Raw genomic sequence first — 17,738 nt, 5'->3', positions numbered from 1 at the left:
GCCGCGGAGGGATTTGGAGGGACCCAGGCTGGCCTGGAGGGGTGTGAAGACCACCGGAGCAGAGCTGCCGGGGTGGGACCCGGGCAGGCCGGAGGGGTGGGGGCGGGGGTGCTTGGAACCTAGCGCCCGGCGCTGCCTGCCAGCCACCCCCCACCCTCCGCTCGCCCCGCCCCGCCCCCAGGTGGGGCTCATCGCAGCCTCTGCCAGAAGCGCCCCCACCAGGCACGTTCTGTTCCACTCAGGTGGGGCTCATCGAGTGGGCTCGGGGTGGGCGGGGCCGGGCGTGACTAGGGAAGTGGGACTGGGCCGGGGCATGATGGAGGCCGAACCTGTCCCAGACTTCTCGAAGCTGCAAGAGCTGCTGGCGCCGCCGTGTCTGGACCCTAAGCCGCCCGGCGCGTCCCCTCCTCAGCAGGCACCAAGGACCCCAGGATGCCCCAGACCCAATGGCAGGTGCGTTCAGGAGCGGCCCCTTCCCCGAACCTGATCCAGTGGTCAAAGGGTCATGACCTCTGGTTCCTGGGGTTATCCAGAGGTCACAGTGTTAGTTACTGGCACTTAAAAGGAAGTTCTGGTCCCGAGGGATCCTTGGGGTCATGTAGGGGTCACATGGGGTCAGAGGCCACGCAATTCCCCCATGTCTCTGAGGGCTACATAGGTGCTGCCCAGGGCTGAGGGTGACCACCCTGTCCCTTGTCCCCAGGTCCTTCTGGCCTGCACGCCAGGACTCGGTCACCACCCTGCGTTTCGTCCAAGAAACAGCAGAGGGGCTGGTGCAGCCCCCTGCCCGGGACACCCAAGCCCTCGGGCCCTGCTGGGAGCCAAAGGCCTTGGAGATTCTGGGACCCTCGCCTCTGGCAAGGGATGCCAAGAACATGCTGGCCCCAGTCAGCCAGCCATGCTGCAGCTCAGGGCCCCCGGAGACTCCCCCAGCCCCCTCAGCCCTACCCCAGAGGAGGCCCCGGAAGCAGTCAAAACCCCACCCAGGCGCTGAGAAAGTGGACCCCCGCTTCGAGGGGGTGACCCTGAAGTTTCAGCTAAAGCCGGATTCCAGCCTACAGATCACACCCAGCTACAGGTAGGGGCTGGCCCAGAGGAGGGCGCCCTTTTGCAAGTTATAGTGATAATGGGGGGGGCGAGGGCCTCTGGGCGTTGGCTCGAGGGGGCGCCCCACACCAGCCCTACGTTATAAACGGCCCAGTCTCTGAGCCAGAGCTCAGGCTGCGACCAGTCTGGGCCCCTGCTACAGCGAGCCTGCAACGTCCTGGTCCGAGCATAGGTCCCGTCTATGAGACGGGCCTGACCATCCCAAGGGCTGCTGCTACTGTTTTCTCCAGTAACGATCATGACCACCACCTGTCAGGAACAACAACGAGGAGAGGTAACAGATGGCCCTTGAGGTGTCTATTGGCTCGCTGAAGCCTTGTGAAGCCCATTTTGCAGATATGGGGACTGAGGTGCAGACAATGCGATCGCTTATCCGGAGTCACCCACTGAGGTCTCTAGAGAAATGAGGTCTCAAGCCGGCAGGCTGGCCCCAGACTTCTTACCTCTTCACATAATTAACATTATTATTACTGATGAGGGGACAAGACCAGACCTTTCAGACAGCAGGTACCTCCCTGGGGATGCTCCAAATCCCTCCAAATCCGAGGGGCTACTGCTTGGGACAAGGTTCAGGTCCCCCCTCATGCTAACTCCTGTGTACTCTCCAGCCTGGCCTGCAGTAGCCGCTCTCAGGGTCCCTCTGCAGGCCCTGCCGGGGGTCCTGAGGCCAACTCGGGAGGCGGCGAGGCCCTCGGTGAGTCCTGGTGACTTCAGAGCTATAAATACGGGGGGGGGGGGTAGTTTCCCATCCTCTCCTCCTTCCCATCCTGCTTCCCCATTTAGACCCATCCAGAAGGAGTCATGGTGCACCTCCCTCCGCTCAGGCTGAGTCACCCCCGCCCCCGGTTTCCTCCTCTGCTTAGCTTTGCCATCTGTCTCCCTTCCTGGCTTTCCCTCTGTCTTCGATCTGGTAATACCCAGGGCTGGCCCAGGGCCAGGTGGGGCCGTCGCAGCGACTAGCAAAATGCCCCACCTGCACAGGCCTCGTGAGCCCGGCTTCTTGGCTTCTGGCCCTTACCCTTGGACCTCTGCCCCTTCAGGGCCCCGGTGCTGTGCTTCCTGTAGGACCCAAAGGACCCCCCTCTGGAGAGATGCTGAAGATGGGACCCCTCTCTGCAATGCCTGTGGTATCAGGTCCTCAGGGTGAAGGGAGTTTGGGTGCTTAGCCAGTGTGGGGCTCTGGGAGTGGAAACCCTCAGCCGTGGGGAAAGTGGTTCCTGCGCGGCAGTTTCTGGGCTCCTGCTGCGTTCTGATGGTGGTTTCTCCAACCCCCGCCCCAGGTACAAGAAATACGGCACCCGCTGCTCCAGCTGCTGGCTGGTGCCCAGGAAAAGTGTGCAGCCCAAGAAGTTATGTGGCAGATGCGGGCTGTCCCTGGGCCCCCACCAAGGCCCGACTCAGGAAGGGTAAGCCTTTCCTCACCCGGCTGAGCCCATCTTGACTCAGTTTCTCCAGGGGCGGGGGTTGGGCAGAAGCCCTCCTGGGAGGAGTGGGGGAAAAAGACTTGGGTCTTCAGGGGCCCAGCCTACCTCTTCTCTGTCCCCTCCCATTCAGGGATCCCAGGTGGAAGACCCAGGCCTCGGGCTCCAGAGTCCCTGTCTCGGGGGGCCGCTGTCCCCCTCTCTGGCCCCTGGGCCCATCAGGTTGGGCTGAGCCTCCCCTCCGAAAATGTTCTCAGCAGTGACACTCCGACTGTGGACAGCAACAGCAATAAAGAATCAAACGACTCTGAGAAAGGGCACTGTGACTTGGGGATCCCACCTCATGCACATTTCCCTCCCTCCCCCGTGCCAGCACTATGGGGGCATGTTTTCTCACTAGGATTCTGAGGGATACACACACACCCATGTACACAAGGACCAGCCCCCCCCACCCCGAGAATTAGCCACATTCACCACAAAATTCCACATAGGGTACCAGCTACCCCTTGCAGAGACAAAGAACACTTGTAGAAAGACAGACACACATGGTGCCTGGCTGGCTTGGTCGGTGGAGTGTACAACTCTTGAGCTTGGGATTGTGGGTTTGAGCCCCAGGTTGGGTGTAGAGATGACTTTAAAAAAAAATCTTAAAATAAAAGCAAGACAGATACGTGTGTGTGGGCTGACACACATTCACATACGAGCCACACACACCCACATGTGCTGACACGTACGTGAGACACATAGACCACACACTAGGCAGAAACCCACATTGACACACACACATCTGATAGACACATGTGTCATTGGACACATGAGATACACATGACAACACAGAAGATACACCCGGGTGACACACACATTGGCACACAGTGATATACGCACAGTGGTCCCTTCGGTGGCCCCCTCTTCCTCTTCCAAGAGCTCTCTAACCCACCAAAGGGTGTCCCTAGCCTGAAGCCAGAAGCCACGTAGGAGAAGAGGGCCCTGGCCAGAGCTCAGTCTTGTGGCTGTTCTCCAGAACACACAGGGTACCAGTGCTCACTGGGAGGACTGGCGGGATACAGCCAGGGTGGGGGGTGGTCCTCCGTGGCAGCAAGTGAGACCTGCCTGGCCACACACCTCAGGAAGGGGAGCCCCTGTGAAACCCTCTTTGTCTCTCTTGGGTGAGCCTGTGGGGAAGGCCTGGGCCCAGTTCCTCAGTACTCGGATCCCTGACTCCTTCCGTGCCACCATTCCTCAGCTCAGCAGCCCCTCCCCCGTGTCTCCCATAGCTGCTGTCCTCTCCTTACTGGGAGGGTGGGCAGCATTCCTTGACCACCCAATCTAAAATGTATACCCTACTCCCACGCTGTGTCAGGCTCTAGTTCAGCTCCTCACTGGTCTCCCTCTTAGAACCTACCAGAATCTTCAGTTCTCTACTGCTTTGGGCTTATTTCATTCACCTTCATCTTCCCACCAGGACCATGACTGCAGTGACTGCAGGGTCCAAGGCCACAATCGGCCACCCCACAGCCCAGCATGGGAATTCTCTGGGGACACACATTGAACATACGGAGGTCTCAGACCGTGTCCCTGTGAACTCACGGCTATTTTTACCCACTTATTCAGCATTTATTGAGAAAGTATTGTGCACCAGGCCCCAATGGGGACACTTTGTGGTGACTAGAAAAAACATCCCTTGCTCTAGTGAAGCCAATATTCTAAAACGGCAGTAAACAAGTACTCAATTAAATATCTAAAATATGAAAATAAAATCTATAAGGAGATAAGGGGTTGGAGGGCTACCTCAGTGAGGTTTCTCTGAGGAGAGACAGCCAAGGCCTCTCTGACATTTGTATAGAAGCCTGAGGATCAGGAACTAGCTGTGGGACTTTGAGGGGAGGACCGTCCAGGCAGAGGGAATGGCAAAAGCAAGTGGGACTTTGAGGGGAGGACCGTCCAGGCAGAGGGAATGGCAAAAGCAAAGGCCCTGTGGCAGGCTGGACTTGGTGGGACTCAAGGAACCTCAGGGAGGCTGGTGGGAGTGGAGGGAGGTGGTTAAGGGTGTGTGTGACAGGAGGGGCCACATCATCCTTGTGCTGTTGCCTGCTGTATACAGACTTGGCCTTTAGTTCCTCCTACCCCGCAGGCTCCCAGCATCCCCCATTTCCTGTTCTTACCTTTGCTCAGGAAATGTTTGCCTAGGGCAGCTGACAGAGTGGGAGCTGTCCGGGATTGCTTCCTTCTCTCAGGCTCTGTTCCTGCTTTTGAGGGAGGCAGAGACTGCCAGAGTGGGGGGAGGCCAGCTGTTCTCTCCTTATGCTGCAGGGGGTGAGCGAGACGGTGTGCGGAGGGGGTTGCATGCATCTCATCTGAATCGTGACAGTCAAAAGGCACGTTGGGGTAAACTGAGGCACGGTGGATGGACACAGGGTGGAGGTGACATTGAGGGTGGGGCAGGGAGGCACACTCTAACATGAGGAACCCTTTAACGGGAGGGACATCTCTCATAGTGCAGTCACTGTCCGCATTTCCTCATCCTGGCAAGACCTCAGGATAGGAGCCCACTACCCAGACCCCTGGGAGGGGGCTCCACCCATCCTGGGAAGACAGCCTCTGCTCTGCCAGGAACCAGGCCTGGGGGAATCACCTAGCTCCCACCCCACGAGTTAGCGGGGTTAGAGGGCAGCGCTGGGCGGAAGAGATAAGGGGCAGGGAGCTGGAGGAAGGAGTGCGGTCCCCACCCCAGCCCAAGGTTGGCTGAGAGCAGGAAAATGGACACGGAGAGAACACCCTCCAGCTCACACTGCATGAAGGCGCCTTGGACCGTCCCTGACACACAGTAGGTCCTCAGAAACAAACAAAAGAGTCCATGTATGAATAATCCTCAGGGTTGGGACTGGAGCCTTGGGTTGCTTCCTCAAGGCAGAGACTGAAGTGGACGGACCCAGAGTCCTTTATAAAAACTTTATTGGGAGGGGTAGAAAATGGGTGTGATGCCCCTGGAACTGAATAAATAAATGAATGAATAAATAAATACATAAATAAAATAGAACAATAAATAAGCCCCCGTGTGCCTCTGGGGGGCGTCCCCCGGCCTGCGGGGAGAGGGGAACCGGCTCACGCCGACGTCAGCTGGATGGCGAAGACCTCGCCCCCGGCCTGCGCCTCTGCGGTGTCCGCAGCCTCGGTTCCACCTTCAGCGCCGGTGCCCCCGCCAGTGCCGCCGCCTGCGCCGTTGAGACACACGGCCTCACCGGAGCTTTCGGCCTCCTGCACGTTATACTCGCCCTTCTTACAAGCGGTGGACTGAACGTAGAAGGCCAGGCCGGCCCCCGCGGCCAGCAGGGCCGCGCCCCCCGCCGCGCCGCCCACGGCGACCCACAGCCAGGGACCTGCAGGGGAAGATCCTCAAAGACAGTGGACCAGCTCAAGGCTCCCAAGCCCAGCCACCTCTGTTCCCTCCAATGGGCGAGGTCAGTCCTCACGGGCCTGGCAGGGAACCCCAGGAAACTCACAGCGTGGGATGGGGGAAAGGAGAAAGCCCCCAAAGGCTACCCCGAGCGCTGGTATGACCCCAGACCCGTTTTACGCATCACTTCAGCACATGAGGCTAGAAGTCTCCAGCCTCAGGGACACCTCCAAGTCAACCAACTCTCTTCACCCCCAAGAGGATGAGGGCAGGGGGAACCGGGTCATTCCTTCACCCCGGAAAGCCCAAGACACACGAAGTGGGAGGGAGGGGATCTGGGGGAGGCCCCCCACGCCCGTCACCCCCATCTTCCCCGTCACCCCTGTCCTCTGCCCTACGTCCTCTCCAACACTTCTCCACAGCGGCACAGTGAGGGGTGAACTGGCTGGTCTTTACCACACAGGACCTACCCCAAGCTAAAAAGCCCCTCCCAGAGCCATCACAGCCCTAGAGGGTCCCTCCCCCTGAGCTGCAGTCCGTCTCCTCTTCCTCCACCTTCCACCCAAAACACGCCATCAAAGCCCCATTCGTCAGGGTGACCCTGCCTTCTGCCCTGCCCCATCAACTACCAGGAAGGAGAGGGAAGCGAGGACCGGGTTGGGGGGCCGGGGAACCCAAGGCGCAGGCCACGCCCCCTGCAGATCCCTCGCCCCGCCCCCAGCTGCCACTTACCGGCCACGCGCACTGTGATGCGTCGCGCGTGGCGCCCATGCGCGTTGGTGGCTGCGCACTCGTACTCGCCGCCGTGGCTGCCCATGGCGCCCGCCACGCTCAGCGTGCTGTTGTTGCTCGACAGGCCGATGTTGAGCGCCCCGGGGGGCGCGCGCCAGCTGATCTGGGCTGGGGGCCAGGCCTCTGCGCGGCAGGTCAACGTGAAGTTCCCGCCAGGCCGCACCCCTCCGGGAGGCGAGGCTGCCAACTCGGCCACCACCGGCCGGTCTGCAGAGGACATGGAGGAGCCCCTCAGAGCCGGTCCAGGCACTGACCAAGGACCCTTCCGCCCACCGCAATTGGAAAGTCCTGCTCAGATGGGTGGGCAGGGATCCGGCCTTTCGCCCCAGCCACCACCTCTGCCTACTGTGCGGCGTAGTCAGCACTAAAATCCTCTGCCCAGCTTTAATGAAGGAGAGGAAGTGGGGACCTGCACCAGTACCCTTCTGACCTAGAATCTGAGGGGGCGCGGGCGCCTGTTCCCTGGAGTTTTCATTACCCTCAGGTTTAGACCGGGAATCCTTGTCCCCAGGAGGGGGAGGCCTGAAGGAGTTACCCTTGAACTGCACTGGACAATCCCACTGCTGCAAGTCACCGGTTTGGGAACCGAGGGTCCTCTAAGCGGTGCTGCTCCCACTCACATTCCACGCCCACGGTGACCGTCCGGGTGTCCGTGCCATGCATGTTGGTAGCCAAGCAATGATAGGTACCCGCATCCTCTCGGGACACGCGCAGCCGCTGAGGCCGGGGCACGCCCTCCCGGGAGCAGCGCACTTGTGGGGATGGGCGACCCCGGGCAGCGCAGGCCAGCCCTGCTGCCTCAGCTCCTTCCAACCACGTCTGGTGACTTGGGCAGGTGGACTCATCCATTTGTGGTGGCGCTGCAAAGCAGCCATGGGGAGACATCAGGGAGGGTCCCCGACCCTGGGCCACCCCACTTCCCCGCCAGCCTGGGCCCCGCTCACACTCCGTGCTCACGGCGACAGTCTTGACCATGGAGCCATGCCGGTTGGTGGCGTTGCAAATGTAGATACCAGGTGCCAGTCCACTCTCGATGCTGGGGACTCCGGGAGGAGAGTCTGGGGAGGCCAGCGGCAGCAGCAACCCCTCACTGGCACCCTCTGAGCCGACGCACTCCACTCTTGGCTCTGGCTTTCCATCCACTTCACAAGAAAACAGCTGCCCAGATCCTTCCACCCATGTCCAATTGCTCGGGCAGCTCTGCTCCTCAAAACTGGGGCCATCTGGGGAGCAGAAGGTCACACAGGGACTGGAAGTCAGGCCAGGGTTATCCTGACATACCCCATCTTGCCCCGTGTTGTCCCCACTCACATTCCACTGTGACGGCCACAGTTTTGGCCACAGAGCCTTGAGCATTAGTGGCTTTGCAGCGGTAGGTTCCTGCGTGCTGCCGCACCACACGCAGCAGGCCCTCGACAACCCCGGCCTCCCCAGAGTGCACACAGCTCACGTTGGGCGGCGGGACCCCGTGCGCCACACAGCTCAGGGAGACCTCTGTTCCTTCCAGCCATGTAATGTGTTCCGGGCAGCCCATGCTGTCCAGCGATGGGGCGTCTGGAGAAGGAAGTGTTGTTGGGTTCGAGGTTTGGGGACTGGCCTAATGTCCCTAGACCCTCTTTCCCTATGAGGGAGGTCACAAAGGGTTGGGCAGGCTGTGCCCTGCCCAGAGACACTAAACCAAAGAGATTTTAGCCTGGTAGGGTGGTGAGCTGTTTTGAGTCCTTTTTTCTGATTCCTACAAAGTACGCACAGGCTTGTCCCCAAGTCTTTGGCCCCTAGAAACTATTAAATACCTTGCAAAGCTCACCTTCCCAAGATTCTGCCCACACGCCACCCGCAGACCCTTAGGGACACATCTGCCTCTCCCCCTCCCTCCTTCTGCAAGATCTTCCCCTAATCCCGCTCACCAGCCTCTTCCGTTTTTCAAAATCCTGCCCAAAGACACAATTAGGACCCACTCTTCCCTGTAGGCTAGTTACCCCTAGACCCTGAGAAACAGAAATGCGCCTGTGCACCCGGACTCACACTCCACCGTCACCGTCACTTCCTTGACTGCTTCGCCCTGGTGGTTGACCGCAGTGCAGCGGTAAGTGCCGGCGAGAGCGCGAGTGACCGGACCTTGCAGGCCCAGCGCCAGCACCGCCCCGCTGTCAGGCCGCTCGCAGTGCACGGAGGGCGCCGGGTTTCCGCGGGCTTCGCAGCGCAGCGTCTGCTCCGGGCCCTCCGGCCACGTCCAGCTCCTGGGACAGTCCGAATCATCCAGCCGAGGGGCGTCTGCAGGCAGGGGCGTGGGCCACTGAGAAGCTAGACGCGGTCCTTGAGGAAAAGCCCCACTTCCACAGCAGGGCCAGGGAGCGGACAGGCCGCTGGAAATCACGAGGAGGGAGGCGAGAGGTTAAAGACCAACTCACATAGGACGCGGAGTTCGGCGCTCTCGTTCTTGCTTAGGGTCTGCCCGACCACCTCGAGGCTGGCGTCGCAGAAGAAGCTGCGCTTGTCATCGTCCTCGGTAGCATTTAGCTGAAGCTGGGCGGGCTGCCCCGGGACCACGGCTGGAATTCCGTCCAGTGTGACCAGGGCTCCGGGTCCAGCTGCGCAAGTTACTGTCACCACCTTCCCCTCGGGGATGCTGGGCTCGCTCAGGGTCAGGACCGGCGCAGGGAAGCCTGGGGACGGGGCATTGGCCGGGAGTCCACCGACCACGCCTCTCCTTGCGGGTCGAGGCTGCCCCTCATCTGCCCGAACTCTCTCGGCAGTGCTGCCCACCCGTAGGCACCGCGCCCCGCCTCTCCGGATGCTTAGGCTCCGCCCCCTTCCCACCCCGCCCCTTGAGGTCGTCTGGCCACAACTTTACAGGGTCCTCGTCGGGTTTGCGATGTTTCCCCTCGGCGGCGGCTCAGACTCTCCCTCTACAGCTGTTCAGTCTCAGTCCTTCAACCTTCCCACCCGTTAGGGACTTGGAACCACGGCTATTCCTATACTAAGGCCCCGCCCCTCCTTTGCCCCTCCTTCCAGTTCCTCTGGGTCCACCCCTGAGCCGCGGCCGTTCCGCTTCACTCCCTCTTACTGTAGACGGTCACGTTCTCCCGGGTCTCGCGGCTCTCGCCCCCCAGGGTCACGTTGCAGACCAACTGCCTGGCGCCCTCCTGCTCTGCATTAGCTGTGGCTGTGGCAGTGACTACGAGCGCGTCCCCCTCCAGGGTGATATCGGGACTCAGCCTGTGATCTCCCAGCGCCAGGTAGACCTCAGCCTCCGAGGCTGGAAACAGCTCGTCCAAGGTGCAGCGCACGGGTCTTTCTGAGCCCACTTCCAAGAGCCGGGGAACAACGAGGCGCGGGGGGTCCGGAGACAGGGCTGCGGGTCGAAGAGCAGAGCTTGAAGATCATGTATCAAACACTCGATATGTACTAAGCGCTTTACATGCGCTATCTTACCCTATCATCCTCAACGCACAGGGAGGAAAACAGCTCACACCTTGTGTATTTTGGAGTTAGGACTGGAATTCAGATTTGTCTCCAGATTCTTAAACACTCGCCCGACTCCTTTTCGTCCCCTTTGGCTCCCTACACCCACTCACCGAAAGTTCGGAGTTCTCTGGGGGCGGAGCTGTTTGAAAACAGCCCCAAGCCATGCGGCCGCAGGTCCAGCTCCGCTCGGCAGGAGAAATTGGCCCCATGATCCTCCCTTCGCGCCAGTACTGTAGCCGTGAGCACCGCACCCCGCGCTCGGGGTGGCTCCCCGGCGAAGCTGCGTCGGATGAGCTCCTGCGCGCCCCGCAACAAGGTCAATGTGAGGCTCCCACGAGGCCCAGCGCCTGGGACCCTACAGCTCAGGGTGAAGTTCTCCCCCACAGGCTGCCAGGCAGGCAGCGGTACCAGCTCTACGCGATCCGGTCGCTCTGCAACGGGAGAACCATTGCTCTTGGAAACGCCGGGGCTCAGAGGCACGTGCCGTGGAACCCAGGGTCCCAGAGAAGGAGAGCTTGGGGACCGAGGGGGTGGAGCCTTAAGGGGAGGACCCTGGGGCCTAGGGGGCGGGGCTTGGAAGGAAGGGAAAATACTAGTAGAGTGGAGCGTGGCCGCTGAGAACTCACGGAAAGTGCGAATGAGCCCACGCGCCTGCAGCGTGCGCCGGGCGCAGCGGAAGAAGCAGACGGGCTGGGTCTCCGGCTCGCGGATGTCCACCAGCTGCCGCGCCAGCCAGCGCAAGCCCCTCTGGGTCCCATTCCGGCGCAGCGAGGTCTCCAGGCCACCGCGCTCAGGTCGTGGGCAGTTGGTGCTGCAATTCAGCCACAAAGATCCCCCGCGCTCCACGAGCGCCACGCGGGGCTGCAGGTCCGCCCAAAAGGGCTCCTGCGCGACCGCTGACCAAGGAAACGTGGGCTCACTCAGCCTGGGGAGCCACCTTCCTGGTATCTTTTTGCCCCTATGTCGAATCAGGGATTCCCGGGGAATTAGCAGAGGCCACAGCCAAGGAAGAACTCAGGAGTCCCGCGTCCTGCCCTGGCCTCAGGTTTGGAGGCGCGCTCCCAGGGTTCAAACCTTGAGGGCGTCTCTGGGACATGGCAGCAGAGAGCCCTGGTCTCCAAGGAGCCGATGGAGTGATGGGAAAACATGGGGGGGGGGAGGAGTGATGAGATGAAAGACGGGGTCTTTGACGCACACAGCAATGATGGGAAGAGGGGACCTCGTGTGGAGGAAGGAAAACGAACTGGTTCTCAGGGTTTTTGCCGGAGAGGGAGAGACAGGTTGAGGCGAGGGCAAAAGAGAGATGAGGCTGAGTCAAGGCTAAGTGAGGACCCCAAACCCGGGAGAACACAGAACACTGAGGCTGGGCTCATGGAAGGAAGCGCGGAACAGAAGAGGGACTCTGTTGCCAGGGCTCCGGATGGAGCGGGAATAGCGCCTCTGAGTCACAGCAGTTGGGGAAATCGGGTCTTTCTGGACCACGACTGAGAAGGATGTCAGTCCGTGAACCATGGAGCATAAAAGAGCGTGGAGAGGTACCCCGGAAAGGGACACGGGAGACCCGGGGTCTCCAGGGCATGAGATGGGTGCGGAAGAGCACCCAGGATCTCGAAGAGGGCAGGGTAGAGACCTCGGCGAGCGAGGAGTCTGGGAGCTGGGTCTCCATGGCGTGTTGGTGGGGAGAGGGATGGAGGGGGAGGTCCGGGCTCAAGGTGGGACAGAAGCGTGGGAGTAGAGCGAGACGAGGGCGGAGCTGGGAGGGGCTTGTGGCCGCTTCTCTGGTCCCGGAACTCCGCCCCCGCCCTGTCCACCCTGAGCTAGGACCGGGCTCTTACCTGAGAGGCCGAAGAGCCCCGGGCCCAGGGCAGCCCAGAGGCCGAGCAACGCCCGGCACAGCCCCGGCGAGGGCCCCGGCATCGCCGCCGCGGGGGAAGCGCAGGAGGCGAGGAGAGCGCGAGCGCTGAGCTGGGCGAGAGGACGGCGCGGCGGGTGGGTTGTGGAGGAGGCAGAGTTGCGTTCCGGGATTGGTTTAACGTTGGTAACTTGGTTTCCAAGGAGGGGGCGGCGGCAGAGGCGGCTGGGGGGCGGGAGGGCGAGCGTGCTCCAGGCTCGCGGCCTCAGCGAAGGCGTGCTGGCAGGAGCAAGCGACCCCCGGGGTCTACGTGGAGGCCCGCCTCATCGCCCGGAGCCTTCTGGGGGCGGCCGCGCGCTCCCGCGTCATCCTCGGCAGCGAAGCCGAGGTCCGGGGTTGCTGGGTAGCCCTTCTCAACCACCCCCCACCCCTAGCTTGGATGCTGTGGTAATGAGCTGGACTCAGAGCTCCGCCCCCATAGTTAGTTTCCCCACCCAACCCCCCGCGGCCCTTGGGCAGGGGATTGGTGTGAGGGTTGGGAGAGATGCGCGGAGTAGAATGGGGGAAGGCACAATTCTAGGAAAGGGCGTGGGGATTGCCTCCCTCACTGATCCTTTTCCTTAAGACCCGGGGAGCTGCGGTCTATAGCCACGCCCCTAGTCCCCCTCCGGCTCCGCCCCCGCACGCGACAGAGGGGGTGGGGAAGAAAGTGCCAGCGAGTCGGGAACACGTGTGCGTGCGCGCAGCGTTCGCGGGCGTCTAAATTAGGGTCGGCTCTGCTCTGGGTCTGTATTTACCCAGCGTGCAGCGGGCACGTGTCTACGCGGCGTGTGTGAGCGCAAGCGGCGGAGGAGCGCCCCCGAATCCGCTTTCGGCGCGGTGGGCGGGGCCCCGGACCGCACCGGCCCTCCCAGACATCCAGTGCGAGCCCGGCTTGTGTATCCACGCGAGACCGAGAGACCCAGTAGAGAGACCCAGTATGACACTTCGACCCTGCATCCGGGCCCCAAGCTTTGACACCCCACTGCGTGTGCCCCCCAGGCCGGGCGATCATCAAGACGTTACCAGGACGCGAGTCTGTGACACCCCACGTAGGCCATCCGAATTTTCCTTCCCCGCAGTCACAACATGGGTACCTTTTCTTCGTATCTTCGTCCCTCAACGTGTCATGTGACCCCGACCATTTGCTCTCTCACCGCCAGCGCTAACGGTGAACTTTGGGGGTCAGTTCTCGCTCTACCCCTGTCCTCGAGGAAAGTGCTGGGGCTGAAGGGGAAGGGCGGGGGGGGGGGCGGGGAGGAAACTTAACATCCAATCGGAGCTGCTGCTTTGCAGCGGAGGAGCCAATGCGGGGCGCGGGGGGAGGGGGACCATACTGTGAGCCAACCCTCCCACAGCCCAAGCCCTCCAGTGCCCAAGCTATGCCCATTTGCAGCGCACTGATAATGCCCGCAAGGGAGGTATATTAGACACTCGTCTGGGAATGGAGGGGCTGGTGCGCCCGGGTCCCCAGCTGGATGGGAATGAGGAAACCTCAGGGGCCCTCAGAGAGACAAGGAACTTGGAGAAAGTGACGGAGGCAAGGGCAAACCAGAACGCCACTTCCTCAGAGGTGGTACCCTAGTGGGGGACCTTTAGGCCGCGAGACAGAGGGTGACGGAGGAGGACTTTATTGAATCAGCTTCTCCAAATTGTCCCAGATGCCTTTTTCCTTTGGCTCAGCCAGCAGAGACCCTGCTCTCTTTACTCTGGTTGTGCACCAATGGCCATTGTCGCAGGTAGACGGCCCCCACGACGAGAAGGATCCCTACAAGGGCCGCGATGGAGCTGGAGGCCAAGGCTTTGGACACGGGGCGCCAAGCTGGGGACGGGAGGTGAGAGTGAGGAACGGAGCACAGGGAGGTAGGCCCACCCCCCGGGAGCTCCCGCCGGACTCGCTCGCCCTACCCGCGCGGTGCCCTGCCCGTCCCCTCCTCCAGTGCCCGGGATCGCAGAGGTGCCTCACCGAGGCCACTCAGCGTTATGGGTGCCGAGCTGCTGCGGACCACCAGGCCATCAAGACTGAGGCGTGCATGGCAGGTCACCGGTTTCCAAAAGTCGCGGAGCCTGGCGGGCGCCGTGTAAGTCAGCGTCACGTTGGCCAGATCAGAGCCGTTGTAGCGCCTCAGGTTCTCAGAGTAGATGACCCGGCCGCCGCGCCTCAGAGTCACCACCAGGAAGCCCACGGGGAACACGTGCGTCACGTGGCAGCGCAGAGTGTACTCGCTGCCCACCAAGAGCGGAGGCTCCAGGATCACGCTTCGCGGCCGCTCTAAAGCAAGGGGCGGTGGGCGAGGGTGGGGGGGACGCTCTAGCCAGGTCCGCGTGCGCCCCCTAGCGCTACTGCTAAATACCCACTTCCGTCCCCCTCCCCTCACCCCGGCAAGGCCTGAACCCCCAGTCCCTCACTGTAGGCGGTGATCTTGGCCGTGGCCCATCGTGTTTCTCCTGCGCAGGTGACGAAGCAGCGCACCTCGGAGCTCCAGGCTCTCACGTCCAACAGCTGGTAGGCTACCCAGCCGGGCCCACTGTGCGTTTGGCCCCGCGGCAGCTGAGTGCTGAGGCTGGAGTACTCCGGCAGGGGGCAGCTAGTGCTGCAGTTGAGCCACACGGAGCCCCCCGGCTGCACCTCCTTGAACTCGGGCCTTAGGCGCACCCAGAACGCAGCTGGGGTCTCCGAGGGCACCGGGGAGCTTCCTCCCGAGCCCTGCACCTGCGCTCTCCGGCGCCGGTGCGCCCTTCCGCCTCCCGGGTAGGCGGCCGCCAGCAAAAGCAGCAGCCAGAGGGGGAGCAGAGACCCCATGGCAAAGGGCCCAGACTGAGGGGCCAGAGCGCCCAGGAGCCAAGGCTGGCTCTGGAGATAAGGAGGCCGGCAGCCCCGCCTCCGCAGCCCCACCCAGAGGGACAGAGGCCCCCAGAGGGCCGAGGATCCTGCGGTGTGCAAGCCCCTCAGGCCCTCCCTCAGCTCAAGAAGAAATTCCAGACCTTTGTAAAACAAGGCTCAGAGAGTTTGCTGAAGAGGTATCTTTAATTTTCACTTGAGTCTCCCAAGGTCCTAACAAGCCCCAGATTTGGATTTGAGCCTGAGGGGTGGGCCTTGAGCCGGCAGCTTTTTCTTGGGGGAAGTGAGAGGACCAGGCTGGAAAGGGCTTCAGCTGGATGGGACAGCTCCCCTCAACTCACACAAGGCCAGTATTTATGAAAAAGCTTAATTAGCATGAGAGAGAGGCTTCTGGAACTGGGAGGGGATCTTCCCAAGCCTCTCCTCCCTACTGCCTGCAGGGTCCTCATCTCTGCAGGAACCTAGGGCTGCCAGAGTGCTCTGGTCTTGCATGGTCCCACTGAGATAGAAACAGGACAAGGCAGGGACACACAGGGGTTGGGAATAGTTTCATAGGACTCCATGGTTTAGCTGCCAGTGCGTGGGCATTCATGTTTAGGAATGCCACAGTATCATTGTGAGCACTAGCAGAGATGCATATGGGCAGAGAGGGGGCTAACAGAGGTCAGTGTCAAAGATGGGGGGAGGGCTCAGTGGGTTGCCCCTAGACATGGCACCAACTAAACTGTATCACCATAGTCAGTCCCCTTCTGGAGGAAAGAAGCTTAGCCAATGGAATGGGAAATTCCAGCCCCACTTGATCTTTTTGGCCAGGTGCTCCTGTGCAGTACACAACTAGCACATCCGTACCTGGCAACCCTGAATGAGGTTAGACTGAGAGCTCCTTGAGGACAGGAACTCACGTTCCTCCTCTTTACCATTCTAGCCCACATAAAAGGCACCCAATAAATAGCTGGTAAAAGAACAAATTAATAAATATGTCATCATTAAAAGTTGGGGACAGTGCGTGGACTGCAGGGCTGGAGCTGGCATTCTTCAGGAAGTTTGGGGGTATGTGTTTCCATGCTGTTTGTGTTTGCGCAGGCTACTTCTCTCTTAGGACTGGAGCATCTCAGTACACGCAGTAGGGATGTTTCACTGTTTCCCAGTTGAGGGTCCCATGTTGAATGTCCCACCACACCCTCCCTAGACAGGTCAGGCCCTGACATCCCTCAGTCATGCCTCATGTCCTGCCCCCTCCCTGTGGCTCAGTCCTGTGGCTCCAGGTCAGGCATGAGGCTTGGGGATCCTAAGTGTGCCTGTGACAGGACCCCCAAATCCTTTCTGTATCCTAAGGCCTCTATCCTGTCCTCAGGCATCCTGGGAAGGTGGGTGGAGCTGCATGGCTTGTGACCACCCTTGTTCAATGTGGCACTGCTGCCACCGTGTGGGGGGCTGAGGGGGAGGCTGGTTCCTGGCCCAGGTTCAGGGCGGTGTGGCCGGTGTGTTCAGCTTCATGGCAGCTGCCTCCTGGGCCTTCTGTAGCTTGTATTTCTGGATCTTTCGCTGACGGTTATAGAGGTAAGCGGCTCCGCTCACAGTTCCCAAGAGGACAGTAGCTACCACCACGATGATGATGGCCATGTTATTCTGGTGGTCTGTGGGGAGGACACAGGGCTGATGAGGGTTGAGTCAGGCTCACTGTCCCTGCCCTGCCCAGCTCCAAACCCCAGCACACTCACAGGTCACGTTCAGGACCACTTCGCGCCTGGTCACCCCGCGGGGGCTCCGGGCCTCACAAAGGTAAGTGCCTGCAACCTCCCGCTTGACAGGTCTCAGGTCCCCGATGGGCAGCAAAGCATCATCCCCCTTCCGTTGACATTTCAGTTGAGGAACTGGGTTCCCCCAAGCTTGGCACCGCAGGGTCTGCTGGGAGCCTTCCTCCCATGTCCAGTTTCCCGGACAATCCCTCTCGTCTAGTCGGGGACCATCTGGAGAAACACAGCAAGATGAGGAAGGGGTGAGGAACCAGGAGGACACCCCTCACCACCTAGGAATCTGGGGAGAGGGCTGGAGGGTGCCCTCAGAGGGCAGGAGCTCATGGGCTCTTAGGGGCTGGGTCCTCGGGGTTAGGGGTCACTGACCAGTGGCCCCAACTCACAAAGGACTCGGAGTTCCCGGATCTGGTTCTTGTGCAACAGGTGTCCAGCCACGATCAGGGCAGCAGAGCAGAAGAAGCTGCGTCTGTGGTCCGCGGCGCTGGCGTTTAGTCGGAATTCTGCCCTGTGTGCTGGAGACTCGGATGACACACCTTCCAGCGACACCGTGGCTCCGGCCTGGGCCTCACACTCCACAGTCACTAGAGTCCCTTCTGAGACCTCTGGCTCGCTTAGAGTCAGGTTAGGCGCGGGGAAGCCTGGGAGGGGGTGGGCGCACAGTGAGCACCGCCCTCTAGCATTGGCCCCGCCTCTGGAAGGCCCCGCCCCATCTTGACTTACTGTAGAAGACCACATTCTCCTCCCTCTTCTGGTCTCGATCTCCTAGGGTCACCACACACGCTAGCTGCTGGATCCCCTCCTTTTGGGAGTTCGCCTTGACATTGGCCGTGGCCAAGACGGAGTCCTTGCCGTACAGGGATGTAGAGTCCAGTTTCTTTTCTGCTAGTGTCAGGATGACTTCGGCCTCCGCAGCTGGGAAAAGCCCATCCAGAGTGCAGTTCACAGTCCACTGTGTGTCCACTTCCACAACTGCGGGGGTAGCAAGGCGTGGCCGGGTCTCTGGCAGGACTGGCGAGAGAGGGTGGGTGTGAACAGAGAGGCGACAGGCAACCTGAAGCCCCTTTCT

At 61.0% G+C, this 17,738-nt stretch overlaps 4 protein-coding genes across 4 annotated transcripts in view; 1 reads left to right on the top strand and 3 right to left on the bottom strand.

Annotated features, from left to right (window-relative positions):
* The first annotated feature begins 316 nt into the window (after positions 1 to 316).
* Positions 317 to 2,791, top strand: ZGLP1 (zinc finger GATA like protein 1). Its single transcript, XM_059387656.1, has 6 exons — positions 317 to 453; positions 704 to 1,078; positions 1,716 to 1,801; positions 2,148 to 2,241; positions 2,388 to 2,513; positions 2,662 to 2,791. Exons 1-6 carry the CDS (start codon positions 317 to 319, stop codon positions 2,789 to 2,791), a joined length of 948 nt encoding a protein of 315 aa, XP_059243639.1.
* A 2,672-nt stretch (positions 2,792 to 5,463) lies between these two features.
* Positions 5,464 to 12,447, bottom strand: ICAM5 (intercellular adhesion molecule 5). The gene is made up of 11 exons (XM_059387710.1): positions 12,018 to 12,447; positions 10,809 to 11,078; positions 10,293 to 10,613; positions 9,782 to 10,069; positions 9,126 to 9,380; positions 8,740 to 8,988; positions 8,026 to 8,268; positions 7,659 to 7,937; positions 7,335 to 7,574; positions 6,655 to 6,921; positions 5,464 to 5,905 (listed from the first exon to the last, which is right to left on the bottom strand). The coding sequence occupies exons 1-11, from the start codon at positions 12,097 to 12,099 to the stop codon at positions 5,631 to 5,633; spliced, it is 2,769 nt and encodes a 922-aa protein (XP_059243693.1). The 5' UTR covers positions 12,100 to 12,447; the 3' UTR covers positions 5,464 to 5,630.
* Positions 12,448 to 13,688: 1,241 nt separating this feature from the next.
* Positions 13,689 to 14,978, bottom strand: ICAM4 (intercellular adhesion molecule 4 (Landsteiner-Wiener blood group)). Its single transcript, XM_059388976.1, has 3 exons — positions 14,483 to 14,978; positions 14,040 to 14,345; positions 13,689 to 13,895 (listed from the first exon to the last, which is right to left on the bottom strand). Exons 1-3 carry the CDS (start codon positions 14,874 to 14,876, stop codon positions 13,753 to 13,755), a joined length of 843 nt encoding a protein of 280 aa, XP_059244959.1. The 5' UTR covers positions 14,877 to 14,978; the 3' UTR covers positions 13,689 to 13,752.
* Positions 14,979 to 15,864: 886 nt separating this feature from the next.
* ICAM1 (intercellular adhesion molecule 1) overlaps positions 15,865 to 17,738 on the bottom strand; it is an 8,003-nt gene continuing 6,129 nt past the window's right edge. Inside the window, exons 4-7 of the mRNA XM_059388975.1 lie at positions 17,393 to 17,680; positions 17,056 to 17,310; positions 16,637 to 16,885; positions 15,865 to 16,552 (exon numbers count right to left, since the gene is read on the bottom strand). Of these exons, the coding sequence (XP_059244958.1) occupies positions 16,380 to 16,552; positions 16,637 to 16,885; positions 17,056 to 17,310; positions 17,393 to 17,680 (965 nt within the window). The 3' untranslated portion in view covers positions 15,865 to 16,379. The remainder of the gene's footprint in view (positions 16,553 to 16,636; positions 16,886 to 17,055; positions 17,311 to 17,392; positions 17,681 to 17,738) is intronic.

Source organism: Mustela nigripes, chromosome 2 (assembly GCF_022355385.1).
Source record: "Mustela nigripes isolate SB6536 chromosome 2, MUSNIG.SB6536, whole genome shotgun sequence".
NCBI classification, from domain to species: Eukaryota; Metazoa; Chordata; class Mammalia; order Carnivora; family Mustelidae; genus Mustela; species Mustela nigripes.
The sequence above is the reverse complement of the archived record's forward strand: the minus strand, read 5'-3'. Positions and strand labels throughout refer to the sequence as shown.